This window comes from Drosophila suzukii, chromosome 2R, assembly GCF_043229965.1.
Source record: "Drosophila suzukii chromosome 2R, CBGP_Dsuzu_IsoJpt1.0, whole genome shotgun sequence".
Classification (NCBI taxonomy): domain Eukaryota; kingdom Metazoa; phylum Arthropoda; class Insecta; order Diptera; family Drosophilidae; genus Drosophila; species Drosophila suzukii.
The window spans coordinates 13,738,526-13,765,292 of NC_092081.1; the positions used below are offsets into that span (position 1 = coordinate 13,738,526).

At 42.9% G+C, this 26,767-nt stretch overlaps 2 protein-coding genes across 5 annotated transcripts; one reads left to right on the top strand and one right to left on the bottom strand.

Annotated features, from left to right (window-relative positions):
- Nucleotides 1–7,335: 7,335 nt before the first annotated feature.
- On the top strand, nt 7,336–10,859 carry LOC108010244 (insulin-like growth factor-binding protein complex acid labile subunit). Its single transcript, XM_017075098.4, has 5 exons — nt 7,336–7,623; nt 7,825–9,094; nt 9,155–9,371; nt 9,431–9,693; nt 9,757–10,859. Exons 2-5 carry the CDS (start codon nt 7,827–7,829, stop codon nt 10,754–10,756), a joined length of 2,748 nt encoding a protein of 915 aa, XP_016930587.3. The 5' UTR covers nt 7,336–7,623; nt 7,825–7,826; the 3' UTR covers nt 10,757–10,859.
- A 510-nt stretch (nt 10,860–11,369) lies between these two features.
- wdp (Leucine rich repeat protein windpipe) lies at nt 11,370–25,572 on the bottom strand. 4 transcript variants are annotated; one of them, XM_017074421.4, is made up of 3 exons: nt 25,320–25,572; nt 21,903–21,949; nt 11,370–14,099 (listed from the first exon to the last, which is right to left on the bottom strand). In XM_017074421.4, the coding sequence occupies exon 3, from the start codon at nt 14,027–14,029 to the stop codon at nt 12,005–12,007; it is 2,025 nt and encodes a 674-aa protein (XP_016929910.3). In that variant the 5' UTR covers nt 14,030–14,099; nt 21,903–21,949; nt 25,320–25,572; the 3' UTR covers nt 11,370–12,004. The 4 variants fall into 4 exon arrangements, with proteins under 4 accessions (XP_016929910.3, XP_016929911.3, XP_070851310.1 ...); XM_017074422.4 differs by lacking the exon at nt 25,320–25,572 and adding an exon at nt 24,712–24,930; XM_070995209.1 differs by lacking the exon at nt 25,320–25,572 and adding an exon at nt 24,659–24,676.
- Nucleotides 25,573–26,767: the final 1,195 nt, after the last annotated feature.

A 26,767-nucleotide genomic window follows, 5' to 3' on the forward strand; every position in this document is an offset into this window, starting at 1 on the left:
TAGTTTACAGATTTCTTAAGCATTTAAAGAAGCTATAAACTCCAAAGCAATGTAAATCATTCCAGGTATTTGGAAACTTTGAAATGCCCCTCCTTTTTGCAAACATAAATATTTACCCAAAATATTTAATTCCCGGCCAAGAAGCTCCTGCTAACTGAGAAGCACTCGAAGGAGAGGGATGTACTATACCAGAATTCCGCATAACTTTATCATTAATTAAAATTGCCAGCACTTTGCACCGCTCTGTGTGGTTGGCTCACGAATGAAATTACAGCCACGCCCATTCTGCGGCTCCAACTGCAGGCCAAAATGGAGGGCGACCGAATGGGCGGGAGCATTTAATGTAAATACACATAAACAGGATGGGCGAGCGGAAAAGAAAACATTTACATAGTTAACCATGCCGCACTTGCGGCTCTTGGCCAACTTTCGAGGTGGCTCAAAGGTGGGTCCTCCATGGAGTGGCCCTGGTTGCATAAATCTTGCTTTCGAAAACTTTTTCATATTGCCTTAATGATGCCAAATAGGGTATAAATCTGCATAATGCAATCATAATTAAGTGCTGTCCAAAACCAGTGAAAAGATATGGAAGTATCTATTGAATTCAGCTGGAGATCACAGCAACCATTAGCAGGATTCCCCATCAAAGACAAATTTCTTGGCGGCAATTAGGGCGCACGAAACAAAAAGGACTTTCGCAATGCCAAAAAGGACAACGTGGGTTGAGGGTTGGGTGGTAAGGAGAAATACCCCAGAAGGGTGGGACATAAATAGTTTTGCGGCTTTGACTGATACGCGGGGCAATAAAACTAATGAGCGTGCGAGCCAAAATAGTTGACAGTGGTTTGGTGGTTGGTCCGCCGGTGGTTTGCCTTCGCTTGGTGGTGGCGATTCATTTGCCAAATTGAGTGCGCAAACAAACCGTAACGAAAGTCAAATGAATATAACGCAAGTCCAATTAAATGGTCATAAGTAATAATAATTCCGCTTTGATTTGTGACATTCACTTTACACGACCGTCGAGGGGCAGAAAGACTGGGCAAATAGGGAAAAGCAAAGGCATCTACGCCAGACATCTTCATCTGGGCCAAATTAGTTAATGAGTCCTTTTAGAAAAAGGAAAACAAAAGAAGGCCAGTGATTGGGATGAGTAATAAATTGTGCTGGTTGATTAGAAAGCTTATAAAGCTATTTTGGGATTACAGAAAGGTCGATTATGATTTAAGCAGGTAAAATTAAACTTAAAATTTAAATTTGTTAAAATGTTATCACTAATTTCACTAATAAATATTTAATTTTATTAAGTAAAATAAAAAAGAATATTATTATTATATATTATTATTTAATCTGTAACTTAAAGCCAGTGATTGGAATGAGTAATAAAGTTTGAATTAGAAAGCTTATACATTTTTTGGGGGATTACAGACAAGTCGATCATGATTTTAGCAGGCAAGCTTACCCATAAACTCAAATTTTTAGTAAATTTATCATTCACTATTATTAATATTTTAATTTTTAAGAAACAAAAATATTATGATTATAAAATACAACATTTGTATGCGATTCCCTTTAATCTGTAAGTTATAAGTGCAGAACTAAGCTTTAGTTAAGATCATTAAATAACAATAAATTTGGAAGGCCATAAACTTGAAATGGTCATGAAACTAGGACTTCAGGGTTACTACCCAACCACCCACTTTTCCCTGGGTCAGTGGCAAATTACTACAGGCATATCTAGATTTTGCGTAAGAATATGACAGAAGGGCTTAGGGGAAGAAGCAACAAGACGGGGTTTTCTGGGGAGTGAGTGGCAGGACATAGCTCAGGACACCCCGCCTGCCTGCATCGGGCGATTATTATTTATTATCTTAATTACGTCTTAAAATCCCCTGTGAAGCGGGACAAGCACCTGCCTAGGAGAAAGGCAACCGAGGGCAGACAGCCCCCTCCATTTGGAAATCCCATGTCCTGGCTCATGTGCTCATTTTCCAGGACCCTGAAAGTATTTGCGCGGAAAAGTGTGCTTTCTTTTTGGGGGTGAGAGGTGAAAGTCGGGAAATGGGAGTATGTGTGTGCCTGGCGCACATGCTACCACTCTAAGCCTTCCCTTGTCTTGTCTTCTCGGCACCTTATCCCTTTGCATCCTTCTGCATCCTGCCCCGCTGTCAACTGTCGTTTGTCTTGGGCGCGTAATAAAAAGACTTAGCAACGCGAGTTGTTTAATTATTATTTATGACACTCCTCGGCTCTGGTTCGCCAGATTATTGCCCCCAAAAAATTGTTGCTCTAGGAGCAGGAGTTGGTTTGGGGTTCTATAAGATGCACAAGTTAGATTGCCGACTGCTTGATTTACCGTCTCGGCTGTTAGGACTATTTAAATCAATTCAGATTTTCACGGAGAGCCAAGCCCAAGCCCAAGCCCAAGCACGAGCTCAATCTCAATTCATTTTCATAAAATCCAAAACTTTTACTTGCCCATAATTTACGATGATAATTATGGCAACTGTGAATTACCCCCCAGGGAGGCTAAGCCAAGGCCGACTGCCGTTTGGCCCACATCCCACCCACAGTCCACCACCCACGCCCACTGGGCAGGCAGAAAAATATAAAAATGATAATCCCATTGTCAGGCGATAATTCAAAGGTCCCCATTCATTTGCGCCGCTGGGCAGCGTCCAACGATCAACAACTAAAAGGTGCAAAATATTTCAATAAATATTCCCCGGGTTTTTGCGTTAAATCTTCTTGAAGAGGGCTTTGAATATCTATGTCATTTTTTGTGCGACTTTCAAGAGTTTTTGTCTTTCGGAAAATATTAAATGAAAGATACTTCGGAATGCTCATGTACATTAAATCTTCTTGAAGAGGGCTTTGAATATCTACAACTTCAAAGGAACAATGATACAAATAAAAACAATTGTTAATATATCCAAAAATTAGTTCGTAAGTATTATTATAATTATTTCTATAATTCAATGATAATAAGATGAAAGATACTTCGGAGTCCACATATACGTTAAATAATCTTAAAAGGCTATTTAAATATAATAGGTACGTTATGTTTAAAGTTTAACAAATCTGAAAAAGTTGAGTTGAATTTAGTAAATATTTTATTTGTATAATTTCAAAAATTGTTATAAAATAAAACCAAAAAGTAAGTTAGAAGCTGTTGGATGTATCTCAATTAATGCTTAATTTATTGGGCAAGTTTGATTACCTAAGAATCTGAATAAATCTTAAAAATCGAAGTAGTAGATCGTAGGTATTTTATAAATATTTTATTTGTATAATTTAAAAAATGCTAAAGGATAAAACCAGAAGGTAAGTAAGAAGCTATTGGAAGTATCTCAATAAATGCTTGATTTTTTGGAACCTATGAGATGTGTGACATGATTTTCCTGGTTTCAACAACATTAAAAATACTCGTAAACTCCAATTTGAAAAAAAAAACTTGACCTAAGTTTACATACTTTCTTATTTTCCTCAGGGCTTCTGCGGAGTGACTGAGCCTGATACTAAGCCCTCTGAATGAATTATGCTTTTAATTGGAAACGCTTGGCGCCAAACGCTTTCTGCTGATGCCGAGATGGCGTTGCCAAAAAAGATTTGCTCATTAAACCGCCGAAGGACTTTCTGGCCCAGAACCACACCCCCTCCCCCTGACTGAGCTCCTCCCCACGGCTGTCTGCTGGCTGGTGGTGCGCCGCAGGTATAAATTTCATAAAACTAATACGAATTGATTTATGGCATTCTTTGCTGGCCTGGCGAAAGGCTTGGGTACATCTTCTTGGTCCTGGTTTTTTATGCCCCCCTCCACCCGTCCCCTTGCAGATGGCATTCCGGCCTGGCTTTTTAAATCTCAGCCCAACCCCCGAGGTGGCAGGAGTTGCTATCAGTAGCTGGCATTTGCTCTGGAGTTGGTCTTTGTCTAAATCTTTGCCTGCTGTCAGAGGAACAAAGTTTTCGGCGTAAGGTGTACTCCTCCCCTTCCAAAACCCCTTCCCAAGAAAGGGGGTGAGTGGGTGGTTTTCGTTTGGCGCGTCTTAAGCTTATAATTCATAAAGCATTTAAGTGGACGAAAATCGAAATTTATTGCTATTCAAGATATTTGCCCGGGAACGTTCCCTTTGACTCGAGCTCAAATCTAGAATGGCAAGCATTAAATGGGAATGTCTTTGGTTCAACTTATGTAATGTACCCACCCCGTTGGAGGCATAACTGAATAATAAATATAATTGTCTATAGCAGGCATTCCAAAGCTAAGAATATGCAAATTTGGGGGTCTACCCTGCTGCTTTATCGCCCCCATACCACTTATTTATGTTATGTTAGTGTATCAAAAATGGTACTCCTTGTGACGTATCGTCCTGCAGATAGAAGCAAATTGTTTCTCTCCATCCAAGTGACAATAATAAAAAAAAAACGAATCTCAAGGCATAAAAATATAATCAAAGCCCGGAATGAGAGGTCGTTTGCGGGGGAGGCCAGCGGGCGTGTGTGGCCCACATTTCTCTGATGAGGCCGATTAGAAGAGTCATAATGGCAGGGATATCTTTATGACATCTGCGGAAATGCTAAGCCAGCAAGCCAGCAGGCCAGCATAACCTCCATTTCCACTCCGTGTCCATTTCCCACTCGCCAGGACTTCCGGTCTCCACCTGAGTTCGCCTTCGACTTTATCAGCTCTTCATTTTTTCCGCCTCTGGCAGATGGACAGTTTGAGTGGGTGGTGTGCTTATCTCTCGACACCGCAGCTGTCATTCAACTTAACTTAAACTTTGACTGCACTCCGGGTGGTCTATATATATATATTCTGTTCCCTGTTCCCCAGTTTCCTCGACTTAGCGCTGCGAAAATAAATAAAAAGCACTTCATTTCTTATTAAAAAATCGCTGGAAATTGCCCAATAAAACGGAGCGAAGGCCGAGCGAGAGCTCTAAGTCAGCCCAGATTAGACGGGAGAAATTCAAAATCAAAATCAATCCATTAACAAAAGCACACAAAGGACCAAGTCCTTGGACCGCGCGGCATTAACTTGTGATTTCAACTGTGCGAATTCCCAACGCCGGCGATGACTTTGCATCGCAGCGGCCGCTAATTATCCCAGAGAAAGTGGGTGAAAGGGGGCGGGAAAGGGACAAGGGGGGGCGGGGCGGTGCCAGGACAAAAGGCGTCTCGGCAACAAAGCCGTTGCGCTTCATTAAAACGGCAAGGACACGGGAAGAATTGAGTGAGAGCGCCGCGCTGCGCATCCCTGCTCATTATCCCATGCACTTATCCGTGGCAACCGAATTTAAATTTCCCTGCCCCACAATCGTTCTCAATAGTGAAAAGTTTGGAAAAACCAGAGAGCGGGGTCGGGGGTGGTATCCTGACGAGCTTATCAGTCGCGGCATTACGCTGACTTCTGCATTTGCCCTGGATGTCTTTGTTGCCCTCTGCTCCTGATTTCCCCCTGAACCAGAAAGCAGGGCATCAACTTATTTCTATTTGTATCGTCGCTAACCATTTAACATCGGTTTCTTTAAATACTCTAGAATTCTGATGGGGTACATTGGCCCTTGGATTAAATTATCAAATAAGATTTCACTAAGAAAAAGGTTCCTACAGCGGGAATATTGCTTAAACTTCATCTTGTAGCTTTTATACAACATTTTTATAAAATGTATGTTTTAATAAATTGTTATACCCTTACAGAAGGTAGGAAGGAAGTTTGCAACGCAGCAAACATATATATTGGATATATATTGTTCATCACCACTAGACGATTCGATATAGCCATGTCCGTCTGTCCGTCCGTTTGTCCGTCCGTTTGTCCGTCCGTCTGTCCGTCTGTCTTTTCCAAAAATCTTCTTTATATTGCAAGTAGTAGTAGGACCACTAAATTGCATAGATCCCATAGGAAGTATCGGAAAAAATCGGAGAAAACCTGCCTCGTTCAGAGATCTAATGGAAAAAATAGGAAAATTGAAACAAAAGCTTGTTAGTTTCATTTATATACACCAAATGTAGAATACGGTTCAAGCTGCAAGGGTATATAAGCTTCGGCATGCTGAAGGATCCTTTTTTTCCTGTAAGAAGTATATATAAAATTTGTTTAATTTTCTGCAGCTGTCCTTCCTTTCCTTTTTTTAAGATTCGAATGTTTCCTGTTGCCTCACCACTCCTCGCCGTAATCAAGCCACAAATATGTTGCTGTCAACACGTCAGCGTTGGGACTCCTGTTTTTTATTTGTTCCCCGGGAGTGGTTCGTCTTATTTCTCATTTCGTATTTCGCACTGCATCTTTATCGCGCCGTCGCCTGAGGCGTCGTTTCTGTTTTGCTCACGCTTCATTACAATAAATCCGGTTACGGGTGTCTGCAGGTCCTGCTGCACTCCATTCGAATCCTTCGCCGGGAATGGGTAATTTTAATGCCCTATCAGCGGCTGCCGGAGGCGAAAAAGGAGTTGTCTGGCTCCTGTCCCGGATTCTCCATTCAAACAGTTGCACTTCACCGGGTGACAAGTTTATTCAGTCTTAAACGACTCCATTTGTTGCCATCCCGTAATACTCACGGTTGATTTGTTGACATATGCTGCGATAGACTAAGTTCTTTTTCAAAAATAAATTTAGAGTGGCATAATAAGAAAACTGGGGGTTAAAATGAGGGAAATGTTGCCGAAAATCTGTAAGCCATAAAAAAAAACCATTTTTAAGGACCCTTTTCCCCTTTCCCACATGTACATAAGTCATACATTTAGTTTTTGATCTATATCTGAGGTCTTAAGGTTTTCAGTGCCCCAATTACACTGGTATGCATAAGTGTTTACTATTATTTTTGTTTGGAGAAACTTTTTGCATCAAAAAATTAAAGTTTTCAAGACTAGGAAAACAGTTTAAAAAGAAGATTTTCACGCAAATAAAGAAAAGTAATGCATCATTCAAACGGCATTTAAATTTCCTATCCATTGATGCCAAAGTTTACAAGACGTAAGTTCAAACATACTCATAGTATGTTTAACTTTTGTTTCGTCAAAATACCTATGCCGACCAGTGTAAATCCGTAAAAAATCAAATAATTATAAAATTGTTTCCGGTTTTCTGGATTATTTTTCAAAATCTCTTAGTAACGGTTACCGGTTACGGTTTGAATACCCGCTGAAGCTTTTTAGTATTTTTCTAATTTCGTTACCAACACGGTTGGCCCGGAAAAATCACTATTTTCGCGCTTTGCCACACTTGTCTTTGCCCCATGCAAACGGCTTCCTTATCAGCGGCTTATCTTATCAGTGGAAGCCGTTGCCGAATGCCCGATGAACGATGCCAGCGGCCAGCAGGTGAGTAATTTTCCTCAGTCGGGCAGTATTAGACCAGCAGTTGCGCGGAGACCCACTGGAAAAACCCTTTCAAATCGACCGGAATTCCAAAAAATCTTAACCAACGAGTAGTGAAAAATGCTGAGGGCGTGGCTGCATCCGAGTGGCAGTTAAATTCTAAAATCGGTCTATAAGATTTCGTTCAATTCGGTGCTATAAACTTCATTCCGGTTCGGCTTTCTGTTTGGGTGCTCTAGTTTTTCGAACGATAAGATAAGAGGAGTGCAGTTCGAAGGGAAAATACGACCGACAGTAATTCAACAGGTGAATAAGTCCGAGCAATTTGTGACGTCACTAACGCCTTGAAACCGTCGCCATTTCTAATTGCGTTTAAGCAAAAACCAGAGAGACAAAAGTTGAAAACAAAAAGCGTTCCCCTGATAAGGGGGTGCAATGAAAATGCATGCGCAATAAAGAAGATTGTGGATCTTGAAATAAAATCAGCTTCATTCATTTATATTGCAGAAATGAGGTTCGTTTTGGATCGGGTTCTCCTGCTCTTTGGGATCATCTCTTCCTGCCTAGCAGTCAGTTGCCCTTGGCCCTGTCGTTGCACTTGGGTGGTGGACAGTCTATATGCCGACTGCTCGAGGAGGAGTCTTCAAATCTATCCAAATTTCGATGGCATTCCCGTAGAGCATCTGGATCTGTCGGGAAACCAATTCGGAGAGTTTCCCACCCAGTATGCGGACATGGACTCTCTGATCTACCTGGATCTATCCAACAACCAGATCTCAGCCATTGGTAGTAAGACCCTGATTGGGTTTACATCTCTGAGAACCCTTCTGCTGGCCAATAACTCCATAGATTCGTGGGAGGCCCTCAGTCCCAATGAGGCCTTTAAGTATGCTCCTAGTCTGAAACGTTTGGGTCTGGATGGCAATCGATTGGGAAGTTTTGGCAACGGGGAGAGCTTTGAACTGCTGACCAGTTCATCCCTGACTGAATTGGAGATATCTTCCTGTGGAATTACCACCATTGGCGGTGACCAGTTGGTTAATCAGTTGCCTGGTTTGGAACGCCTTAATCTGGCCAACAATAAACTGGCTCAAATTGCGGCTCTACCTTCGAGAACCCTGAGAGACCTCGACCTGAGCAACTGCAGCATTAGGGAAGTGTCTGGATTCTTCCTTGAGGCCCTGCAGAACTTGGAGGCCCTAAACTTGTCCCGAAATACGCAACTTCAGTTCGACACTCTTTCAGAAGATCCCATTCTGACATACGTTCTGAGGAAATTGGATGTATCCTATTGCAATTTGGATTCCATAGAACTCAGTGGATTGCCCCAACTAACAGAGATACGATTGCGTGGAAATCTTCTGAGAGTTGTGGATGCCACCACCTTTGCCAACAACACCATGCTGGAGATACTGGATATATCACAAAACGTCCTACGACTCATTGGCCAAGATGCCTTTGCCAACCTGAAGCGTTTGAAGTCGCTGAATTTGGCCTTCAATGAGATAGCCCGATTGGATAGGAACTTCATACGCAACAATGATGTGCTGGTGGACCTTAATCTCAGTCGAAATGTGCTGCAAAAGTTGACCAAAATAGTGTCAAATTCGGTGCGCACCATAAACATGAGCTGGTGCGAAATCGCCTCTATTGAAAGCACTGCATTGTCGAGTCTTTCGGTCATCCAAAAGTTGGACTTATCCAACAATCTTATCAGCGATATGCCCACCTTTATGAGATCGGAAACGCTGCAGCAACTGAATCTAGCCAACTGCAGGTGGGCATTTCACCTATATTTCTGTATACCTTTCAAATAGTGAGTAATTTTTTATTTCAGGCTAACCACTGTTCGCAACAATACCTTCAGAGAGTTCCCCGAGTTGGCGGATCTTCACTTGAATGGCAACCGGCTGACAAGTCCCATTCCGCCGTATTATTTTGGGAGCAACAAGTTCCTGGATCAGTTGTGGTTGGGCGACAATCCCTGGATTTGCGACTGCCACAATCCGCTCTTCATGGAGTTCTACGACTTTCTAACATCTAAACCAGCTAAGGTTGGTTTGGTTTCTCAGCTAATAGATTAAATCTCCTGACTCTTATTTTATTCTTATAGATAAAAGATAAAAATCACCTGCGTTGTGCGGCCCCTGCCATTTTCTATGGAAAACTTTGGGAGTTTGCCTGTGCGGATGTATGGATTGTAAATGCCAGGAGCAGTAGCAATGGCGAGAAGGCCTGGTCCGTTATAATGATAACCCTCTTTGGACTGGGTGTACTGATCTTGGGCTATACCTGCCTGCAAAAGTTTTTGAGGAAGCAAAAAATTCGGCAGAGTGACAGGGAGTTGGAAGAGAACGATGAAGAACTGCGCCGCATGTAAGGGGAACCTTTTATCTAGTATCTCTTAAATCTTAATCTTATTATATGTTTCCTTAACAGACGCGATCTGAATGACCGCATTCTTCTGGAGGACGCCACTCCGAGTCTGCAGCACACCCAGGAGATTAGTCTGCTGCCCTCCTACGAAGATGCCCTGCGAATGCCCAAGTTGGTCAGGCCGGTCAAGTCAATGATGGATCTCTCAGGACCTGAAAGAACCCGAAACTCCAGGAAACTGAGAAGGTCACAAACCCATGCCGATGGCGAGGGATCCCAGTCGGAGGCGGAGGATGGACTGCAGCTGGACTCCCGCCAGCGGTTCCGCAGCGTGGAGATGCTCTCCAACCGGGACAAGGAGCGAACCGCCCAGTATGGACCTTATAGACGAACTGGCTACATGGAGTACAATCAGTCGGGTAGCCGGCGCTTCAGCATCGAAGACTCCCGCTTCCCGGCGGCCCACTTGAAGACACAGAACCTTCAGAGTGCCGAGCAGATAGGAAACTTCCAGAGCTACGAAAACAGTCCCTATACAAAGCGAAGGCCCAAAATCGCCGAGATTCCGCCTTTCAAAAGGGTGAATATGATGGCTGACAGCGTGGAGTTCCTCACCGATCCAGAATACGAAGATATGGGCAGTAAGCACGGCAGTCCCTTTGCGAAGAGGAAGCCAAAGACACCGATTCTACCACCACCGCCCACCATGAAGGTCAGCGCCCAGGTGTACACTCTGCAACAAAGTCCGGTTTTGGAACTGGATCCCGCCATCGAGGACTACTTTAGTGCGGCCAAGAAGCAGGCCTCATCGTCTACTATAGCCAGCGATTTCCAGGAGCTGGAAGAGCCGGAACTCAGATCCCTGCCGGATGACAATCGATCAAGTGTCTCCCGATCGGATGTGGAACAGGATTTGGAGCGCGGAAAGCGCAAGAAGCGGAAGAACTCGGCGAGTCGCCGGGTGAGCGGCAGCTTCACAGCAGCCAACGCCGCTGAAAGCTCCTCCAGCGACTCCGAGCACAACGTCCTGGTCCACAAGCCCATGCGAGAGACTTTATTTTAGGCCCACACAGCATAAACCATATTGTTAGCCATTCCCAACCTGTTACCATATCCATAAGACTATTTAAATGCACCCCTAAATATACCGACATTTTTGAGAACTATTTTTCTGTGGAACATCGTGATATATGCCACTGACTTACTTTTTTTATTTAATATTTAATATTTTATCACTTTCATTGAAAAGTTTTATTTTAGAGAAGAAAACCAAGAAAACTAAGTCTAAAATGGATATGTGAAATAATTGTCGATTCTAGCGATAAATCGTATTCCGTTATAGTTTTTTGATAATTGCTTGATATTTCTGTTACACTGCTTGTCTAGGATCATCTTATTCCTTTTTTTAATAATTTGAATTTTTTAGTTAGGGCGCCAAGCGTTCTTCCTCTTCCTATATAATTTACTTCTGGCAACACTGGATACCTTCGGTGCTACCAGACTGGTAAAAAAAGGTTTCAAACCTAAACTTGGAAATGGTTTGAAACTTGGATGACTTGCATTGCCTTGTGGCGCCATCTACATTACAAGTTGCATATATGGCAGTTGATTTTGAGTTATTAACTACAATTATTCCATTTCCATTTTGATTCACTTTAATAAAAACAAACAAACGATTAATTTCAAAATTCGCTCGCATTTAATGAATTCACACATAATAATTTCACAAGAGAACGAGGCTTAAGTAGTTTACAGTATGTAGGTAGGTTATAAAAGTACATATAGTTACATAAGTATGGTGTGAACATCACATGCAGATGCAGGTCGAAAGCGTTTTTATATATTATTTAAAAGAGTTATCTCCTTGCCGTTTTGTCCCCACTCGACGATTGTTTTCATTTTATACGCATATATTTTTTAACTTTGGTATTAAACTAGATTTACGCTTAGGAGTAATTAATTTACTTATGGCTAAAACACTACTTGTCGGACACACTTAAGAGGGGGAGTTTGGGTGCTTAACGCGAATAGTTTGCTGCTGTCGTCGCCTTGGCTTCGGATTTTATTCTAGATGTTGCTGTTGCATATGTTGCTGCTGCAGATATGTTGCTGTTGGGCTGCTTTATGTTGCTTGTTGGTGATGAAGCTGAGGAGGAGGATTGCAACCCCCTTTTTCCAGTTCTTCAAACCGTTCAAACAGAATGGAATCCCATGTTCATCCATGGAACACAGTTCCTCTGTGAAATCCCTTCGAAGAGGAGGGCGTGTCGGAAAGGTCGGGCTGTGTCGAGAGTTTCGGGGCCAGCTGGAATCAGTGGCCATTGATGGGCACCACCTGATGGGTGGGTTCGATGGGTCTGACGGGCGTGGTGATGATGTCCCCGGCATTCGACTTGCTGCGCGTCACCAGCATGGGGGTCTTGGGCTTGGGGGTCTCCGTCAGCTTGATCTTGACTCGACCCGTCTCCGGCGAGTAGACCGGCGAGTATCTGCCGGATTTGGGAGACGAGGGCAGGTAGGCTCCATCGGGTTCGTTGTTGTTCTGCTCGGCGGGCTGCTGCTGTTGCTGGGAGTACTTCGAGGCCCTGGGCGACTGGGGCGTGGGGTAGCGCGGACTGATGGGGTAGTACTCGTGGGCGGCGGGTTCTCCGCTTTCAGGGGCCTCCTTGGCACCTCCATTGGCGGATCCATTGCCATTGAGCAGTGGCTGCTGGCCAGCTCCATCCTTGGTCTCCCCGTTCTCGTAGGGCTTCTTCACAATCTGAGCCTCATCCAGCTTGGTCTTCTCACCGATCAGCGGTGAATGCTCCTGGCCATTGCCATGGCCATTCTTGTGCAGCGGCTTGCCCAGCTGCTTCTTGTCCATATCCAGCAGCTCCGTCTGTCGCTGGGCCTCCGCATCCCGGGCGGCGGCATTGCTGTCGTACTTGCAACGCTTGATGGCCACGAAGAGCACCAGTCCCACCACGATCAGACCAATCACCGCCAGTAGATAGTAGATGGCACTGCTGTCGTCTTGCGACTTGCCCATTTTGGCGGTCAGGATGTCCTCGGACTCCTTGCTGCTGTCCAGGGGTCCATCGGTGACCACGTCGGAATCCACGCCGGTCTCCAGTTTGGTCAGCACCACGGGCACAATCACCTCTTCCTCCACGGGCTTATTTTCCTCTTGGGCGCCCTCAAAAATGCCGATGTCGTTGGAGAAGATGGTTTCGGGGTTCTCCACTGGCTTCACATCGCTCTCCTCCTCCTTGCCATCCAGTTCGTCCTCCGAGGCAATCTTAACCTTGGAGATATCGGGAATGATGAGCAGACCACCACCGCTGCCAGATCCCTCGGCATCTTCGTCGTCGCCCTTCACGATGTTCTCCTCGATTTCGGGTGTGTCGACCACAGCCTTGGCCACTTGGGATTCCGCCGCCTCTGGCTCAGCCACATCTTCTGTGGGCACCTGAAGCTCCATGTTTCTTTCACTTAGATCCCCAGATCCCTCAACCTGGTCATTGGGCAAGGGTTCTTGTGGCGAACGGGCCTTCTTGGAGGTGGCCACGATCTTTCGGTCGATTGGCAGGAAGTCCTTGGCCAGCTCATCCTCATCCTCATGTTCCCCAGAAGCAGCCGCCGGCTGGTCGCCCATCATCAGCTCGTTCTCATCGGTCTCGGAATCGAACCACTGGTACTGCTCCTTCTTGCAGATCTCGTCCTGCTTCAGCTGCAGCCAAGGACGACCCCTGAACTCCAGGGGATACGAGCAGATCACCGGGTGTTCCATGTAGACGAGGCGCTCCACCAGCCAGTTGCGCACCTCCAGCGTTTGGCAGGAGCAGTTGATGGCATTGTGGCTGAGTTCCAGCTGGCGCAGCTGGTGCATGTGTGTCAATTCCAGGGGCAGGTGGGTGATGTTGTTGTGCTGCAGGTTGAGCACCTGAAGGTGCTGCGGCAGCTTTCTCAGCTTGTCAGAGGTGAGACGGTTGTGCTTGAGGCTCAGCCGCTTCAGGCCCTTGCCCAGGTGACCCACATCCGTCAGCTCGTTGTGGGACAGGTCGGCGGAGGTCAGTTCCGGCAGCTTGTCCAGCACGTGGCTCAGGCGGGTGAGGTTAAGGTGGGACAGATCGATGGAGTGCACCGGCACCGTTGACTGGAAGGACTTCTCGGCCAGCCGCAGGCCCTGGGTGCTGCTGCACTTGAGGTGATACAGTGGCTTGTGCGTGTGCTGGGACAGGCTGCAGATGCAGTCCGCCGGGCAGTCGGTGGGCGGGACAGCAGGAGTGGGCGTGGCGACGGCCACCGCGACGAGGAGCAGGGCCAACCAGGCGGTCAAGTGGGCACGCTCCATGGCTGTGAAGATGGTAAGTGGGTGGTGTGCTGGCAGTGGATCCTTCTTACTTCCTCTCTTGCAGTCTTAGCTGAAAACGAAAAAGAAAAGTAAGTAAAATATACAAACCGCTAAAAATAGTACAAGCTCATTTAATTTAAAATCTAAAATCATTAAGATAAGCTTTCATCATTTCTAACAAAACATAACTTGTTGATAGTAATCTTTAAAATATTCTTGAAACAGCGATTAAAATGTTTGTTGCACAGCTTTTTCAAACTTTAAATTTGCAAGTCATTTATTATAACCCGTTTAGCAATTTTTTTTTATTTTGCTAAGCCAAAGTTCATTTAATATTGCTACAGAGTAAAACCGCAAATTAAGAACAAAGAACAAAAACCATATTGTATATTAGATACAAGTTTGTTTTATGCATTTGTTCTATCCTCATATAAACAAAAATATTCCCTTTCACCTAACTTGTATTAATTGTACTTTAGATAAATAAAATGAGAAAAAAAATGAATCATATTTTCCGAGAAATCACTGAACATGGGTTATTTATCTGCTATAAAAAGTCGTTCATGAAAACAAGAAACATGTATAAAAGTACTTAATATTTAAGTATTTATAAATACAAAAAAATAAAAACAACCTTGAAAATAATTTTGTATGCAGCTATGCGTATTTTTAAGCAATTTCGATCCCACTGGCACTACCTTTGAACGGAAACTAACAGAGCTTTGGCAACTATCTTTGCCTGGCAACCTGTTTTCGTCACTGGTTGCGTCATCGCCGTGTTTCTACCAACTTCTACGATCTTCCTTTCTACGGCTTTTCTTTCTCCCAAACCCTATCGACAGGCGTTATCGGTGTTAGATTCGCTTATCGTCGCTGTTCAAGCCCCAGTATTTGACGCTATCTTCGCGAAGGGTAATTAATATTTCATTCGTTGGTTCCGTGACATCAGCGGAACCTCGCCCAAGCACCTGACCCACCAGTTGGTCCCCAAAAACAAAAACAATCTGAAAAGTGACTCAAATCGAAGGGGAACTGGAGAATCGCCTTCTGATATGGGCTAATCGGGGGAAGGGGTTGGGGAGTCTGGGGCCTTGGGCAGTTGCACTCGCTTAATCAGAGCAGATTGTCAGCGGCCCGCTTTTAATCCCCACATCTTCTGCTTATTGCTCGCTTTCCACGAGCCACGCAAACTGATTGACGGCTGTCTCGTGGATGCAATTTAAGTGCAACTGGCGCTCGTTTAGATCGACCTCCCCCACCCTCTCAAGACCCCCTCTTGAAACCCCCTTCACTGATAAGCCCTGAGCCTCTGACCGCAAAAACTGAAACTCTTGTGCACTAAAGAAAATTCGGAGATATTTTGTAACTATTTATTGAGATACATTAAACAAATGAACTAAGCATTTATGTCATTAGTACCTTTGGTACTAATAAATATCTTGACATTGAAAAAATAAATTTTATATTTTAATTTCAAGATTTTAGAGCCTGACAATAAAGTATCTTTTTATAGCACGTAAACCAAAGATTATTTAATTGGGAAAGAGAAATGCAATACGTATACCCTATATCAAATTTTAATATTTTTTAAAGACCGATTAATGTTTGTTTCCTAAGACTAAAGTATTTTTTATGCTGCTCCACAACTTTGGTACCTAAAAATATCTTAGCCTTGATAAAAATGATTTTAAATTTTAAAATCAAGATTTAAGAGCCTGACATATAAGTATAAAATGGTTGACCTAACATTATTTACTTGGGAAAGAGTAAAAAGGTATATCCCATATCAAAACTTAATATTTTTTAAGACCGATTATTGTTTGTTTTTTAAGACTAAAGTAAAAGTATCTTTGAGATATTCTTTCAGATATTCATACAGACACATAAATCATATAAAACAAGTTAGGAAAACACAAAATACCATTCGGATCGGTTGAGTTTTTCCATTCCCAATATGTTTTTCCCTCCGTGTGTTACAATGGCGATGCCCAATCCTAATCAACAGATAGACGAGATCTAGAAAAGATGCCGGGTTGTCTGAGTGGCTCTAAGTTGCAGTCGCAGAGCCAGCTCAATTTGCAATTTGTAGCGCGGACTTGAATTATTCAACAGTTGGACTATATTTAAATGCGAGTAGCAAACTGAAATAAACTACAAAATAAGGGTTGCCCCTCCTGCACGTGTCGCCCGGCGGGGGATTCCCTTTTCTCCCCCTTTTGCCAGCGGGATGTTTATATTGCCCATCAATCCGATGAGGCTGAAAATTGGAAATGGTCACATACATAATATCCATGCAGCTGCTGCTGCTGCTGCGGCAAATAATTGAGGGATCCCCGCCCCTCGGAGCGGAAAATACCAACTGGAAATGAGGCGTCACACGGGCATGCAAAAATAAATCTGCACGGAATCTCGTCGGATCGCTGGAACCACGATCTCAAGGGGGAGTCCAAGGTCAGTGTCATTATGCGGCCATTCGTCCGAAAACAGAGGAGACATATGAAAAGTGGTTACCAGCAATTGTGTCACTTCTTTTGGCTAAACGGGCACCACTCGCCTTTTGGCTTTGGTGTTGACAAATTGCCACGACTTGGATGCACTAACAGCATGAGCTGCATAAACGGAACTTTCTCCGTCGGAAGGGGGGGGGGCAGACATTTATCAAAATCTGTCAATGGCTGAATTCGTAATTTGCAGCTGCCACCTGTTGCGCCAAGTGCAATCAATGCGGTTAATTGCCTTTTGCTAAAATCTCCACCACCATCAGCGATCTGCGATTAGAGCTCTGATATCATAATTCGATCACGAGGCCTGCTTAATTACTTTCGGACGAGTCAAAACCCCTTTGCACTTTGATGTTTTGCGGCCACAGGAAGCCGAAATTAGAGAGGGGCTGCATATTCATAAGGGGGAAGGCCTTAACACATCCACTTAATGACGAAAACGAGACCAACTTAGAATAAACCGTTTGCAAATTGAGAGAAATCATCGCCAGACAACGGCGAAAATCTTAAACGATGACAAATGTTCAACCTTGACAGAGACAGAATAAGAAACTGGGAACAATCTCGAGTTTCTGTCTTTGAGTTCAACTGGAAATACATTGCCGACTCTTTGCAGCCCCACAACTCGTTCTTTCACACTCGAACAGAAGCGTATAAAAACCCGCAAAAATTAAATCACGTCATGCCGCGATCGCTGGCACAATAAATTGTTATATATGTGTATTTTTAGATTTGTGCAAATCTTTTTTATACATTTCAATTAGCCTGCGCCTGCGGCAAGAGCATTTCGCCAGCAGCCACAATGATAAAATGAAAAGTGTTTAGTTGGGCTTTTGTTTGGCCATATAATAAATATATACGAGTGTATGCAAATAGACCTGGGTCTTCTGGGCCACTCACTAAATATTCCATATTTTTTTTTTCTTTGTTTTGCTGGCACTGACATATACTTTTCTATCGAACTCGCAGCATTTTCTCTTTTTCGGGGGGGAGGAGAGGTGAAAAGATACAAAAAACTGATGACGCCAGGCAATTAAAACATCAGGTGATTTGGGTATTTTACCTGGCGTAGAGTTAAGAAAAAAAGACAAACTGAGGCTGCCGCAAACGTTGATGTGTTGACCGCATTAAGACGGCAAAAAACGAGGCAAAAAGTACCGCCAAAGCCATAAGAGATGACGTCTAACCAAGGCTTGTGAGTCAATCGGTTGGTTTTGGCCAGGCCAACACAGCCATTCATTCAGTCATTCACAATATTCGCAGTAACCATTCAAGACGAGCGGAAAGACAAATTAGCATATTCTAATTTCCAAGCGAATGCGACTGATGGTTGACAGATCGACTTATATATATATAAGGTATAGGTATACCTACATGCCAATATATGTGGCAGTTCCATATATAATGACCCACATCGAGGACGGAGTTCGCCGTCAACATTATCAATAAAATGCCATTTAAGCATTTTGCAATTCAACCGCTCAATCAAGTGCAAATTAGCCTAAACTCAGGCGTAACCTGAAAAACTGAAAAACTCTTTCCCATATTTAAGCTCGTTCCCGTTCTCTTTCGTTTTGGGTTTTTGGTTTTGGCCCGAGTGTTTAATTGATTTCCACGAAACGGGAGAAAACCAATCACCGGGGCATGCATAACCGAAATATGAAAATATGAGTAGCGAGCGGTGGCCAAAATACCACATAAAAGCCAAAAAGAGACGGTTAAAAAGTGCAGAGCGTAAGCTGAAATTATGTGAATTATGCAAAACGTGTTGGCCAAAGCAGAAAGGCAAAGTCAATGTACCAGATAGTGGCCAATAAACGGAACAGCAGAATCTCTGTGGAAACATTGCGTATACGACAAGTAGCCAGATGATTCTGTGCGACTGACCAGAGATAATCTCGCCACATAACGCACCATTTGAACTTGACCTACGAATTCGGCGGCTATCAACAGTCGGCTGATTTTGAATCTCGCTTTTTGGGCAGGCGGCCAGAAAATGTTTGCTGACGGAAAAACAGGGCGCCCAGAATCACAATCTTGACATTCAAATAATACTTTACTCTCCCTCTCAATTGAATTCGAAACCTTGGCAGGGGAATTCTCAAAATAAACAGAGACCACAGAAAAATTGAAGAAAGAGAAAGGCAGGCAGGCAGCCTTAAAAATACATTTTCATTCCTATATCTTTTTATTTTCCTATTTTTTTTGTATTTTCAGGCTTCCTCTTGCAATCTATGCAAACATTTCACACCCACTCGCAGCCCACAAAAACTTAAATCTTTGCCATTGACATAAAGGCAGAAATGAGGTACCCAGATACAATTGATGATGGACTCGGATGTCAACGAATGTTGACTCTGATTAGTGCCAAACGCCATTTCAAATGAGTGTTTCTGTCAGCGACGAAGCTGTAAATTCGGCAAGGTAATGGGGAAAGTCTCAAGAAACACAGTCTTTACGAGGAAATTTTATTAATCAGACTAGATCTCAGATCATTAAAATGGCTTTATGCGAATTTGTGGCAATGAAATTCATTTTTATATATTAAAGGATTTTGATTAATATCTTAGGTTTTAAAGTTTTTATTATATAAGCAATTAAAAACTTAATTGGTCTAGGGATAGGGAAACAACATAATACTGTTATTATTAAGAATATAATCAAATTTGATCGATGATTTTGTTTTAATGCGGTTATTCTTAGCGAATGATTACAAAACCCGTAGTTCTAAAGTATAATTATCTATCCGTAATTGCCGTGTCGAGTGATATGGGTGGAAAGTTCTCTACTTAGCGAAAAGGAAACGCTCTGATGACTCTGTCTGACTTTTCATTGAACTTTTCTGGCATTCAATTAGAAACACGTTAATTTAGTCCGAGCTCCCAACTGGTCGCCGATCAATGCCTTATAATTGTCTGAAGTTTATCAACAACAAGTTCTCGGAGATCAAATCAGCTCAGCTGGAAATCGCGCCACGTATCAGTAGTTAGCTAATTCGAGCTACAATGTTACGTGTGGATACAGATACAAATACAACTATTTGCACTGTTTGTGCATACTAATAGTCGAGTTAAATGAATATCCACACTATCGTTAATTGGGAAAAAACGAGCGAAACCCTGCAGATCGTTCTGCCGGGGGAACTTGAAAAAGTCATGAGTTTCGGTTTCGTTTTCGTTTTTCGGCATCCGATGATGCAATTGGCGAAAAGTCGTACTTGGCCAGACATTTGACCAAATTAACGCAGCTGTGTGGGCTGCGTTTTTCAGAATCGGTTTCGGAATCGGAATAGTCGATGAAATAGACTCGTGCGACGACCTTCCCCCAAGTGAATTGCATCCCATTAGCACATGGTTTGCTTCCGATTAAACTGGAACTAAAGCGTAAATCGCCAACTCGAGGTGGGTCTTAAATTTATTCACTACATTCCGATACACTGACGATAAATCTCCGAATCGCGCCATAAAATATCAATTGAAAGATCTGTTGATCGAACCGAAATCGGTCTTTGGCCTAAGCAATTTTTGTGTCTGGCCGAAAGGCATTTTTACAGCATGCCACATAAATGCCAAGACGACGCCTGACTCTTGCGAGAAATTATTTGCCAATCTGCACCTGCGAAATGCATTCCGCCGACTGCTGAATCCCCCCCTCCCTACAATTCTCTGGTTTATTTACACTGCTCATCTCGAGTTCAAGTTCAGTCGGGGCTAGCAAATTCAATTATGGTCGCTGCTTGGTGACAGTGTTGTTTGCCGATGATCAGTTTCATTGGAATTCTAAGCACAGAATAATTGGCACTCGTAATAAACCACATCTAATTGTTATAAGTCATTATTTGTCAATCTGTGCGAACGGAATTCCCAGAAAAACTAAATGCCAATTCACTGAAAGGTGTTGGACAGGAAAACTGACTCAATATGATTCGGCTAGTTGGCTGATGTCATAACAGTGCTTATAAAATTTTGTGAAATTATTAATGACAAGTGACGTTATGAAAGTCAGCCGAATTTGTGCCAAAAAATTATACGCCCAAATCAAAAATGGAAAGGCCATTTGAGAGGGTTCGTCATCGATTGCCACATGGGGTCTGATCTCAAAATTGGCTTAAACTTGGACTTCCCCAGCTGTTTTGTTAGCTTCCTTAAAACCAGATATCACTCGGAGTATCGGGTTTTGCCTGGGGGTTAATTTCAAGAGCAAGTGCTGACCTTCCCGGGAGTCGATCATGTAGTGCAGTGTAATTATAGCCAGTAACCCATTCACATTCCCACTGGCTGCTGTTGCTGCACAGTAGGCGAATGTCGGGCCAGAAGAGCCCATCAGTTCGTACCATCAGGTTATACACCTTAAAAAATACATGAGCCTGATTGAAAATAAAAAGATTACCGTTTTCTGTCTAATGAAGTTACATAAATACAGTGTTTCACTATAAATCTTTTAACATCTGTTTAAACGAAACAAAAAAAATTTTGACAATAGAAAAACGAGTGTCGAAGGTCTTCGTATCAAAATGTTTGACTTATTATTTGACATTATATCCAATTTTCTAAAAAACAAATTTTGAATAATACAACAAAATATAACAAATTGATCATGAAATATTTACGAAATGAAATGATTATTTAGTTTATTATTTATTAAGTACCTATAGATATTTATTTATTAAATTCCTATAGGTTTTTATTTATTAAATACCTACAAAATGAAAAAAACCTATACCTTAACTTAAATTTTTAAAGTTCTTGAAAAATATAACTTGATTAAAATACACATGTTAATCCAACATCAAAATAACCAGCTAAGTAATTTAATTGAGTATTTTTTTTCAGTGCGCCATATGGACACTCCTCCAGACAAATTAGCCTGCGGTTAGCTGTGGCTGCATTCAAAGATCGCATGATCGTACACCCGTTTTTCATGGCTTCGTTTGGCAGTTGACACGTTAAGAGCACGCACGTTTGCCGGCCATTTAAGTGGCCCCAGCATCGGAGCATCTCGCATCTTGGCCATTGCCACTGGCCAGAAGATGGAGGAGCCGATAAAGCGGAGAGCGGCATTTGACAGTTATGACCACTTGTTTTATTTTTAGAGCCAAAAATGGCTAGGCTAGTTGGCAATCCGAAGCACAGCAGCAACAGCCAAAGCAAAAGCAAAAGCAAAACGAAGCCGGCCGGCACCCACAAACTGGCTAAAAACAACAAACGCGGCCAAAAGTAACTGAACTGGTTTTGGTTTTGGTTTTTCTTTCCTCTCGCCGCGATGATGACTCGCAAGCCCAGTTAAGAGCACCCAAATATATATCCCCTGCCCTCGCCTTGATCTTGACTTTGGGGAATGCCAATTTGATGTTTGCACAACTCAATTCGTACCTTCTATAAGACATGCAGACGTCGATCCTCGGATCCTCGGGCCAGAGCTGCAAAACAAAAAAACGTATAAAATGGCTTTTTAATATCAACATTCGAGTCACTTGCATTGGGGAGTTTTCTATTTATCTGCGCAATTATTTCTTGGCTTTGATTTTAATTGTGTGCAATTAAAGTCTTAATTGCTCGCCCGTCTAAATTAATTTTTAACGAACTTTGCTTCGACCAGAGACTGTCATTCAGCTGCAGTTGCCTTAAGTTATTAAGCTAATCTTTATGGCTAGTGAAGTGTGAAAGTTTCGCCCAAAACATAAAAACTCTCCTTTGCGGTAAAAGGAAAATGTAAATAAAATTGGCAGAGGTTCAGGCGAGTTCAGCCTCCAAGGTGAAGAACTGTACGGTTTCTTCTCGCTGTAAACAAACATCATAGCCATCATAGCAATTAATGAGTAATTCTCAGGGCGTTGCTCATCCATTGTTTAGAGCCGAAGAGCCAACAACCTGTTGCCTGATTGCTATGCAATGGACGTGACCGAAAATACTGTCACGTAATCCGTAAACTCCCACAGAAACTCCATTTGTGAATGGATTGGAGTGGTTCGGTTTTATTGACGAGGTCGTAGCTCATCACAACATGCAAAATAACAGCGATTGATGGACTGACTGACTGGTCAGCGTGTGATCTTTGGAATCTTATGCCACCTGCCAGAGATCAAGAGGGCTGAGAAACAGATGCTTGGCTGTTGAACTTGAATTGTTCGCAGAACCAAAACTATTTCCCCAAGATGTTTACATATTGAAAATTTTGGATGGATAAACAATATGCCTGCCCATTCTGCGTCACGAATCCCATTCCGCAGAGGAACTCTCCATATGCCCCAGCCGGAATTCCTTTCATTTCGCGGCGAGCTTTTCAAACTATCTCTGCGATGGGGTTTTTTTTATCTTATCGCGCAACATTTGCTAATTATAGATAGGGCCGAACCCCAAAAAAAGCACAAAACAGAGTCATGTGCACTCAAGCGCCCGGGATTTCTGGCCCTCATTTGCGTTTGACAAAATATTCTATCCAATTTCTAGACTGCACTTCAATGGCGGGGTATTTCCACTCATCTCCCCCACTTTGAGGAGTTGCCCAATGATATTGTTTTGATTGCGCCTCGATAACAGCTTGTTTCGCCTTATCGAAACACATTTGTTGCTCATCCCCCTTGAAACCACAAAGCCTCTATAGTATCTAATGGGGACAAGGTTGACACATCCACCAAAAATGGGACCACGAAGTGCACTCCATTTCAATGGTGGGTGTGAGAGTGTTATTGCATTCGATCTCGTTTTGCCTTGGACCGAGACGAAACATAACACCTCGAAAATTGAGAACTCAGACGAGAGGCGCCAATTTTCAATCGAGTTGAGTCAATGTGAGCAAAAAACAAAATCTTTATAGACTTGAACTTGAAAGAGTTATATCGACGAAACTTTATGTTTCCGTTCTAGATATGTTTCGTTGAAATACATTACGGGAAACTCTTTTCCGCCTGTGTACAATGTACAAGTTCGATAAATTGCCGAACCTCTGGGTAAAGATAAGTGTGTCTATGCCACTCGCAGTACAGATACCATATATTAGCACCCACCAACTTGGACTTTTTTGCCCGCCTGGCTGGGCAGCGAACTATTGGCCATAAAGCCGATTTCTGGAAATTGCCTGAAAAACAGTTTCCAGTTCGCACTCGCACACCTCTGTGAATTATGCGCTGGAAATTAGCACCTTCGCCTAGAGATGTAGAAAAAGTCGGAGGAGTATTACGCAAGACCTGGAGTTTATAGCACTCCATTCGAAGCCGAGATGGGCGTTCCATCTTCGATGTTTTCGCAACCCGGGATCATGTCTCTATCTCTAGGTTGATTGATAATCTCATTAGGTGATGACGTTGCATGACTTTTTGCTTTTAGACCCGACAAACAGCACTTTGTATTATTAATATGTCTTTTTTTAAATTTCGTGTACAAGTGATTCACGCTGCGTTTGAAGTGGGTGGTAGTCCACAGGTAACCACAATCTCAGAGGAAAAATAGAAAAAATCATAGAGAATATATAGCCCCGATCGCTAACCTATCCGTATCTGAATGAATCAACTGGCTGTGTTGTGTGCGGTTTCCAATGGTTTTACGTAAAACGATTCCGAATTGCAGGGCGCCGAAAGCTCTCCGGTTGGAGAGGTGCTCGGGTGGGTTTTACGTTTACTCATAAACGTATACATCATATATACATCATATATGGGCAGAGAGATAGGATCGAGGGGCTTGGGGTGGCTGGAAGCCAAGTCGCGTAGGTAGCGGAGTGTCTGGCGAAGATTTCACATGAATGCGTGCTACTTCTGTCTCGTATAGTAAGTTCGCAATCGCATTCGGTGGCTTTAAGTGCCCATACCCGGGGGTTAAAAGAGTAACCGTTTTATTATAGTTTACTCATCCCTCTTTCATATTATTATTTTTTTTTTTGGCAATTATATAACTTGGATGTGTTGGGAAATAAGGTCAAGTTTGACACAGAAAACCAACCGCAACTGCAAGGCAGATATATGTGTGTAATAAAAAGTAAAGCTGTTCGGCGAGTCACTTGTTTTTGAGTTCCAAAAACCCCGAACCCTGGCCTTTTACATTGGGGGGAATGGCTCGGATTGGATTGAGATTAATCCCTTGTGGATTTAAATCTCTCACAGTAGTGATATTTTTTTCAACAACTTTTGTATTACTTTTTTACTATGGATTATCAGTGGCAACTACCGAAAACCGAAGCCAAACTCACAGTACACACTATAGTTCTTTGCTTTTCACTGTTTTTGGGGGCTTTATTTCTGTGTTGAGAGCACTTTTGTTTAATCAGATATGTGTTTTTCAGCCGCAGTATATGCGTGAGTACGTATTATTCGCTGTTAGCACTGTATTTGTCCTTTGTTCTTGGCACTAAAGAACGCCGAGTCCTTCAACACACGATGCGATCGCAGCGACTTTCGATTTGAACTGGCGGCCAGAGACTGGCAAAGATCGCATCCGCCGAGATTTCTCAGACTGCTATCACAGAATGTGTCGCAGCCGCCAAAAAAGAAAAACAAAAAATAAAACGAGAAAAGATACAAAAATTCGGAATCTGAAAAGGGGGAGAGCACCCAAAAACGCCGAGAGGGATGACAATGAAGGCAAAAACAAAAGCACAAACAATTTAGACTTGTAGATCGCCCCATGCAAGTATCTTGATATCTGGCGGTTCGGTTTCGATATTCGCCCTGATGTTTTCAAAAGATTTCGTTTATGTTTTCCATACAATATTTCGCTTGGCACTTGCACTAGAACGTACTATCTACCAGCTAGTTGGCGAGCGTGTGTGGCAACGGAAACTATATAATTTTTAATTACCTAGACGGATGGCGAGGTGGAACTCGGAACGCTGCCTTTTCGGATCGCTTTTAGATTCGCGCACACACGCACCCGACGACACGTCTCGACTTTGGAGTTGACCGAACTAAACAAAGCTCGATATACCTATACCTGCGAAAATCGGGGACCGTATAGAACGTAAACCGAAAATCGGAGATCGTAGATCGGAGATCTGGGATCGCACACGACCGTTCGCGGGGAGAGCTTAGCACCGAATGAACCGCTATCGGAACCCTCGATTCCGAAGAGCTGAAAAACTTCAACGGAGCGAGAGATACAGTCGGCAAAGAGCAAAGCACATGGCGAAAGCTACCGGGGATCGGATTGGATTCGAAAAAAGAGAGTGAGAGACAGTGCCAAACCCGTTGCACACCCTATATCTCTAGAGAACTGGAGAACACGTGGATAGTACGCGGCACACGCGCTATAGAACGCACACAACTTTGTTTGGGTTATGAAATTCATCGAAAAAAGCTTCTAGATTTGCAAAAATATAACGAGATTCGGTGCGGAAGAGACTGAAAGAGCGTGAAAGCTTATCACCAAACCCAAACGTTATCAATGATGATGAGTTTACTTCGCGATTCGTTCTAAAAATATAGCCCCACTTTATTTTGCTTGCTTTACACGGTTTGCACTTTTCACTTCCTGCTGTAAAAATACGCAAAATGCACAGGTCTCAAAAAAATATATGTAAATGCTGCTGTTCTTATCAAAAGCCCTCTGCTATCTTATCATTTGCTAAATTCTTTTCCGCCATACGATACATTTTTTTTAGTGTGCCGTCTCTTTTTGGCAACCACTAATTATAGTGACTTCAGTCTGAACTCAACTTCCACTTCAAATGAAACTTCAGCTACAACTCGAAGTTAATGCGTGGGTGGCTTTTGTTTACGTTTTATTGGGTTTGTAGGTCAAAGTTAATGTTCATTTGTGAATGAATCGAATGAATTTCGAGCTACCCACGATCGAACTACGAATTTCTATGAGTATGCCCATGTATGCTACGTACATTTGTACATACGAGGCAGCTGAGTGGCAAAACTTGTGTTAATACCAATGTTAAATATTTGAGTTTGATTTTATCTTATCGCAATGGGCTCTCACATTCGCCGTGTTTGTTCTCGATGGCTTTTCGGGTGATATCACCCCTCTCAATTCTCAAGACCCAATCGAGTCCGAAGCCCTTTGCTTATTTTACGCAAGAACCCGGCGTTTGAGCACTAATTAAATCGATTTCCATTATTATATTAGGAGGTGAGTTGAGGGGCACATGAACATCATTATCTCACCATCTAAATATTCGCACGCCCGAAACATTTCTTTAATCGTTTTAAATTCAATGCCAGCAGCCAGTTCGGCTGTGTGCTCACCTCTTGACCAGATACCAAGTAATGGACAGACTCATACCCTCTAGAAGAAACGAA